At 60.9% G+C, this 7584-nt stretch overlaps 1 protein-coding gene across 1 annotated transcript; it reads left to right on the top strand.

The window, feature by feature from the left end:
* The first annotated feature begins 1391 nt into the window (after positions 1–1391).
* On the top strand, positions 1392–6694 carry NXPH3 (neurexophilin 3). Its single transcript, XM_055258155.2, has 2 exons — positions 1392–2600; positions 4933–6694. Exons 1-2 carry the CDS (start codon positions 2547–2549, stop codon positions 5635–5637), a joined length of 759 nt encoding a protein of 252 aa, XP_055114130.1. The 5' UTR covers positions 1392–2546; the 3' UTR covers positions 5638–6694.
* Positions 6695–7584: the final 890 nt, after the last annotated feature.

The following is a 7584-nucleotide window of genomic DNA, read 5'->3' as shown; positions in this document are numbered from 1 at the left end:
GCCAGGAATAGCCCTTGCCAGGCGGGCTCTTCCTCACAACTGCAGTATCACCTCCTCCAGGAAGCCATCTCTGACCCTCTCGCCCCTGCCCCCAGCTTCCTTAGTGCATCCATAATGCCTTCCTTGTTCAAGGATCTGTTATTCCACTCACCACACTGAGTTATAATTATCGATTTTCATGTCTCTGTTCCACACTTGCCGATGAGATCCTTGAGGGCAGGGACGGTGTCCCATTCATCTCTATCTCAACCCCTGGCCTGGCGCCTGGCACGGCGGACAGGCTCGGCCAGTGGGTGATGCGTAAATGCAGAGGGGAAACTTGAACAAAGTGAGAGCCAGAAATGACCAAGAGGGGAGTAAGGGCAAGCCTGGCAGGAGGAGCGGCCAGAGCAAATGTGTGGGAAGCGGAGGAGCGAGAACTGCCGTTGACTGCACTCCCACGACTGCCCGCCAGCCATTGTGCCTGCGCTTTGTTTGCACATTTTGTCTCATTTGGTTCTCGCAAGAACATATCAGGAAACGGACATCAGAGAACCAAAGTCACCTGCTCAAGGTCACACAGCCAGGTCTGGAACAGAATCTGGGACTGTCTGGCCTGAAAACCTGTGCTCTTTCTGCTGGGCCACACAGCTCTCCCAGGGACAGGACCTTCTGGAAACCAGACAAGGAGTGGGTCCAGCTACGACGCCCTTGCCTAGCTGAGCGCCGGAACCAGCTGCCCACACTCAGGCCAACAGCTTCTCCCTCCCAGCCGGACCAGAGGCTTAGAGGCCAAACAAAGATTTGCCTGTTCCTGCCTCCCCTGGCTTTGGGGAGTCTTTGACTAGACATGCACGCCCCCCGCAACGCCCCCCCAGCAGCACCAAGAAAGAGCTGTTGCATCTTGGTATGGCCCAGGGTGCCTGGAAACGCAGGGGGCTCTGTGATGCTGTCTGGGTTTTGCAGAATCTGTCTCCCTCATCGCACTTGGCCCAGGCTGATATTAAGATTCATCTGCATTCCCGGTGCACCCGCCTGGCAGATGGTGGGGGAGGAGGCTGGGTGCGTGCCGGAGTTGCAGCCACGGGACCAAGCTGGGCCTTGGAGGGCCACAGAGCAGAGTGCCCACCCACCGTGCTCCTTGAGCCCAGCCCAAGCTGGGACTACTTCAAATGATGGGGTGCCTCCTCACCTTCATAGCCTCCAAGGGGTGCCAGGACTTGACCTTTCATTTTTCTACAGACTAAAGGGACTCTTGGAATTCCAGGAGGGAGACCTGAAGATATGGAGTGGGGGTGATGGAGGGTGGGCCCCCATCTTGGGGAATCTCAGATCAGGGTAGTGTTCTTCCTCCTTGCCCTGGAGGTTTGCAGAGACCCCACTGGGACAGGAGCCGCTCTCGGCCTGGTGACCCCTGTGGCATAGAGAGGGTAAGTAGTGAATAATGAAGGGACAGCCTCCAGGAAGGCCTTGCTCCCCTCACTCTCCAGCTTCTCAGGACCTGCCCCCGACCCCAGAATCTAGCCCGGCCCCTATCAGCCTTTTCAGCCCAGGGGCCCAGCCAAATACTTCCTGTCACAGTGGCTGGACGGAGAAGGTCTAGGGATTATCTCGGTCCCTCCAAGTAAAGTAGAAGAGGGAAGGAGCAGACATCATAACAAAAGGAGTGCGGCTAGACACCCAGAAGGACTTCCCTCAGCACAGGTTTTGGCTCTTAGAATGGGTTTTGAAAAAAAGGATCTTTCTTAATTCCAGGACTCCCGAGTTGGGGGCAGGGCAGCCGATTCTTGCTGCCCGCTCCCGGGGAACAGGCACCCTGCCAGAGGGGTGGAAACGGTAGAGTCCGTGTCTCCTGGCCACCACCCTCTCCCTTCCTCTCCAAGAGCTACTCCGCCCCCGCGTGCCGTCCCCTCCTGGCTGGAGAGCCGGCGTCCTAGGTCCCCAGGCTGCGGGCCGGCAGGGGAGGAGTTAACTCCGGAGGTACCGGCTGGGCTCACTGTACCTGCCGCCGCCGCCGCCGCCGGTGGGAGGGACGAGGAAGCGGGAGCCGCCTGGGCGCCAGGAGCGCTCTAGTCTGGCGGGGCACAGCGCGAGGAGCGGGCGGCCGGGGCTCCGGGCGGCTGGGGGCGTCCGCCAGGGGGCGCGCCGCGACGGGGCGGGTGGAGCAGCCTGGTTTGGGGAATTAGCACCAAGGACGGGCGCGCGCGCAGGTCCCCAGCACATCTGGGCGAGAGCGGCGCCGCTGGAGCAGAGGCGGCCGCCGAGCGCAGATCTGGAGCAGCAGAGCCACGGCGCAGCTGGGGCCCTTCGAGGCGCTCGGGGCGCACATCTGGGACCTCGAGTGGGGGCCGTGCCGCGCGCAGCTGGACCAGGGGAGGGGGGCGGCGGCTGCACAGCTGGACCGAAGGGGGCGGGGTCGGCCCTGGGCGACCCGCTGAGGGGAGGGCCGCGGGCCGCGGGGGACTGGAGCATGGGACGGCGCGCCTGAAGGAGCAGGAAGGGGACGAAGAGGCCTGGGACCCCGAAAAGAGAAGAAGAGAGCGAGGGGACGAGAGCGGAGGAGGAAGATGCAACTGACTCGCTGCTGCTTCGTATTCCTGGTGCAGGGTAGCCTCTATCTGGTGAGTGGTCCGCGGGGAGCTGCGCAGAGGGGCGGGGGCCCGGAGGATCGGGGGAGAGCGCGGGAAGCTTGCGAGCCCTGAAACTTTCTCCCTTCCCCCGACATCCCGGGGATGGCGGGGAAGACTGGAGGCTGGGGGAGAGGGCGGGTCCGAGGCCGGAGACTGGACAGATAGGGTTAATAGGGGCGGGGAGAGGGTGCTTGGCTGGCCCACCCACTCCGCAGCGGGTGGCTGGAGGTGCGACCAGCGCTCGGAAAAAGGCCTGGAGCCGGGTCGCCAGGGTTACCCGACCCCTTCCCAGAGCCTCAGGACCGCGGAAGTGGGGGGCGACTGGGGCGCGGGTCGTGGAGCTGGTGACCTGCAGGCTTTTCCGCTGACCTCCGGGACTCAGAGAGCCCCGGGTTCTGGGCCCCCAGAGCGCGGAGCCGGTCCAGGCGGGGGGCGGCCCCCGCGTCCCTCCCCTCCCGCCTTCCCTCCCGCTCCCTCCCTCCCCGCCTGTTGTTTTCCTCTCCTCTCCCGGCTGCGCGCAGCCGGAGCCCCACAGGACCTGGGCTGGCGGCTCCCGCCCCGGGCGCTCGCGGCAGCTGAGCGGAGCGCCCAGAGCCCGCTCCCCAGGCGCCGGCTCCGCGGCTTCTCGGCGACCCAGGGCGCCGGGGAACCCCTCCCCGAACCCAGCCCGGGGCTTAACTCCCCTCCGACCGAGGGCCCGCTGACCCTCCCCGCAATACTGTCGTGAAGCCTCAGCCCCGCATCTGGATCTGCCCCTTTAATCAACAAGCCCCTTGCCACCGCCCCATGTCACTGTGGGAAGAGCCCTTCTCTTCTCACGGCCCCATCTTTACCCTCCAGCCACTCAGCCGTGACCCCCAGGAGCAAGTACCTACAGGTCTGCAGCCCTGGACCCAGTCCCCAAGCCTCCCCTCCTAGCCGTCCCTCTACCCCACCTCTGGGGCCTGGCAGTCAGGGCCAGCCTGAACTGTGGGGCAGAGACAGACTCGGCCATAGCACACAGCTGCCGGCACCACCCAGGCCAAAACACAGGCATGAGGACCCCACAGCCCCTTGGAGCCCTACTGTCCCCACTCCGGTGTCACCACCAAATCCAGATGCCCCCGGTGCTGGTAGTAAAGACACCTAGGGCAAGTGGTTGCTTTCAAAAGCTGAGCAAACACACAGCCAGGCTGCGCCCTCAGGAAGCCCTGTCAACCCCCTGATGCCCCCCACTGCTGTCTCACTCTCCCTGTGGCACCTCCAGGAATCTCCCAGGTGTGGGTTGTCACCATAGCTGATCCAGCAGAGGGAGGATGAGCCCCTGCAGATTCCAGAGGCGGATCGCGCCTGGATAAAAACCCTTTCAAAAAGACACATCTGATCTGCGAGGCCAGGAGTGTGGAGTGTAACGGAAGGGCTGACCCTATGTGAACTCAGCCTTGTAGTGTTGTAATCTCTGAGCCCCGGTGTCCTTATCTGTAAAATGGGAATAAGAACTCCTACCTCAGAATCCAAGTAACATCTTGGCATGTCATCATCAGTGTCCCCTGGAGAGGTGTTTGGCTTTCCATTCTCATGGCCATCCTGGGTGTGGCATTCACTCCGGGTCTCCCCTAGTCCTCTTGCCAAACCTAAACTATATTCGTGCTTGAGAATTACACCGTGTTCTGCTTTCGTATTCCATTGTCTGGTGGTTCTCTTTGCATCTATGGGTAGAAATTATCCTAGGGTAGGGACGGTGTCTTACCCAACAGACTAGGAAGTCCCAAAAGGCAGGGGCTGGCCTCTCCTGTCAAACCAGGGGCTCTCCCAGGATAAGGATGGTGCTTCCCTATCTGACTCGGGGCTCTTTGAGAGCAGAGATTATGCCTCCCCCATCAGCCTGGGGATTTCACAGAGGCAGGGATTCTACCTCCTATCAAATTGGAGGCTCTGTCAGCACAGGGATGATGCTTCTGCAATTAGATGGGGGCTCCCCAAGATCAGAAGCTGGGCTTCCCCCATCAGACTGGGGACTCCCTAGGGGTAGGAGCCGTTGTCCCTGGTGCCACAGTCCACTGGAGAGAATTATTATCGGTCTTTGAGACTTTGAATTTGAATAGTGGCCAAGACAGGACAGTAAGGAAAGGACAATGGGTGGGGAGGGGGGGGTGACCCAACTGTCAGAACCTGAGATGTACACAAGCTAGAGTGTACACTTGCCCCCAGCTTCAGTGGGCAACACGCAGGAGCTCCTCACCCAGGTCAGGGTGAAGTGGCAGGGACAGGGGTACTGCTGGTGGGGGGCGGTGGTGGACCTCCAGGGACAGGGCTCTCACTGTACTCACAACTCCCTCCATAGGTCATCTGTGGCCAGGATGATGGTCCTCCCGGCTCAGAGGACCCTGAGCATGATGACCACGAGGGCCAGCCCCGGCCCCGGGTGCCTCGGAAGCGGGGCCACATCTCACCTAAGTCCCGCCCCATGGCCAATTCCACTCTCCTAGGGCTGCTGGCCCCACCTGGGGAGGCTTGGGGCATTCTTGGGCAGCCCCCCAACCGCCCGAACCACAGCCCCCCACCCTCAGCCAAGGTGAAGAAAATCTTTGGCTGGGGCGACTTCTACTCCAACATCAAGACAGTGGCCCTGAACCTGCTCGTCACAGGGAAGATTGTGGACCATGGCAACGGGACCTTCAGCGTCCACTTCCGACACAATGCCACAGGCCAGGGCAACATCTCCATCAGCCTCGTGCCCCCCAGTAAAGCTGTAGAGTTCCACCAGGAACAGCAGATCTTCATCGAAGCCAAGGCCTCCAAAATCTTCAACTGCCGGATGGAGTGGGAGAAGGTGGAACGGGGCCGACGGACCTCGCTTTGCACCCACGACCCAGCCAAGATCTGCTCCCGAGACCACGCTCAGAGCTCAGCCACCTGGAGCTGCTCCCAGCCTTTCAAAGTCGTCTGTGTCTACATCGCCTTCTACAGCACGGACTATCGGCTGGTCCAGAAGGTGTGCCCAGATTACAACTACCATAGTGATACCCCCTACTACCCATCTGGGTGACCTGGGGCAGGCCACAGAGGCCAGGCCAGGGCTGGAAGGACAGGCCTGCCCATGCAGGAGACCATCTGGACACCGGGCAGGGAAGGGGTTGGGCCTCAGGCAGGGAGGGGGGTGGAGAGGAGCAGATGCCAAGTGGGACCAGGGCCAAGTGTCAAGTGGCAGAGAAAGGGTCCCAAGTGCTGGTCCCAACCTGAAGCTGTGGAGTGACTAGACCACAGGAGCACTGGAGGAGGGGCGGGCTCTCTGTGCAGCCTCACAGGGCTTTGCCGCGGAGTCACAGAGAGATGCTGGGTCCCCGAGGCCTGTGGGCAGGCCGATCAGTGTGGCCCCAGATCAAGTCATGGGAGGAAGCTAAGCCCTTGGTTCTTGCCATCCTGAGGAAGGACAGCGACAGGGAGGGGGAGATTTCATCAGTGTGGACAGCCTGTCCACTTAGGATGGATGGCTGAGAGGGCTTCCTAGGAGCCAGTCAGCAGGGTGGGGTGGGGCCGGAGGGGCTCTCCAGCTCTGCCTAGTGGGCAGCCCTGAGCCCCTTGTCGTGTGCTGAGCATGGCATGAGGCTGAAGTGGTGACCCTGGGGTCTTTGATGTCTTGACAGATTGACCATCTGTCTCCAGCCAGGCCACCCCTTTCCAAAATTCCCTCTTCTGCCAGCACTCCCCCTCTACCACCCATTGCTGATGGCACACCCATCCTTAAGCTAAGACAGGACGATTGTGGTCCTCCCACACTAAGGCCACAGCCCATCTGCGTGCTGTGTGTCCCTCTTCCACCCCACCCCCTGCTGGCTCCTCTGGGAGAGTCCATGCCCCAGAGAGGGGTCCCTCAACAGTCAGCATCACCTGTCAGACCGGGGTTCTCCCGGATCTGGATGGCGCCACCCTCTCAGCAGCGGGCACGGGTGGGGCGGGGCCAGGCCGCAGAGCATGTGCTGGATCTGTTCTGTGTGTCTGTCTGTGGGTGGGGGGAGGGGAGGGAAGTCTTGTGAAACCGCTGATTGCCGACTTTTGTGTGCAGAATCGTGTTCTTGGAGCAGGAAATAAAGCTTGCCCTGGGGCACTGGAGTCAGAGTTGTCCAAGGAAAGGGCCTCAGGCATCCCTTGGTCCAGGAAGAATTTCTCTGATGGCTGCAGGACATTTGCTTGAGACCCAAGTGGCAGGGCTCCAATGCCCTTGGAGCTGATGCTTGCTGAGGGCTCAGGGCTTCCCTCTCCAGCCTCCGTTCCAAGCTGTCTGATCCCCCACAAGGAAACTTGAGCAAATCCCCTGGGCTCGGTGCTGGGGGAGGGCATAGCATCTTCAAGAACAGCTCCGGGAGGGAGAGCTAGCAGGTAGAATGGGCCAATGAGGGTGTTCCTTGGTGTCCTCCCTGAACTGTCATCTGCAGACCCAGCAGGGTCCTAGTCCCGTCACTTTGCTGCGTGGCCTTGGCCATGTCCATTCTCCTCTCTGGCTTTGTTTCTTCCTCTATAACATGAAGGGTCTGCCCAGACCAGGGGTTCTCGAACGCGGATCACCCAGAGGGTTTGTTAACGCACAGATTTCTGGGTCCTACCCACGTTTCTAATTCAGCAGGCCTGGGTGGGGCCTAAGAATCAGAATTTCTAACGAGTGCCCAGGTCTATGCTGATGCTGCTGCTCCAGGGCCCACGCTGGGGGACCCACTCAAAGGACCTTGAAGTTCATCTCTGGCTACGGCTCCGCAGGATGGGGAGACACCTCGGATGTGCTTTCCCAGCTGTAATTTCCACCTGCTTCTCCTGGGGAAGGGGACTTTCAGAGAATCGGGGATATTGTACTGCATTTTCAATCTGACCACATGCCAGTGAAGGAACAGGCTGGAGTGGGACACAAGGCCTGTGTCAGCCACTCTCCTCCCGCAGCTAGTAAGAGGCCTCAGAATGGCCAGCTGCCAGTGGCACCTTATCTGGGAGTTAGTTGGGCCCT

Source organism: Symphalangus syndactylus, chromosome 20 (assembly GCF_028878055.3).
Source record: "Symphalangus syndactylus isolate Jambi chromosome 20, NHGRI_mSymSyn1-v2.1_pri, whole genome shotgun sequence".
NCBI classification, from domain to species: domain Eukaryota; kingdom Metazoa; phylum Chordata; class Mammalia; order Primates; family Hylobatidae; genus Symphalangus; species Symphalangus syndactylus.
Note: the sequence above shows the minus strand (reverse complement) of the source record. Positions and strands in the feature narration are given on the sequence as shown.

What these genes read in the sequence shown, in the direction of transcription:
- NXPH3 (XM_055258155.2), top strand. Translation starts at nt 2,547, where the DNA reads ATGCAACTGACTCGCTGCTGCTTCGTATTCCTGGTGCAGGGTAGCCTC. An exon ending in TGCAGGGTAGCCTCTATCTG is followed by an intron (nt 2,601 to 4,932) that starts GTGAGTGGTCCG and finishes CTCCCTCCATAG; the next exon opens with GTCATCTGTGGCCAGGATGA.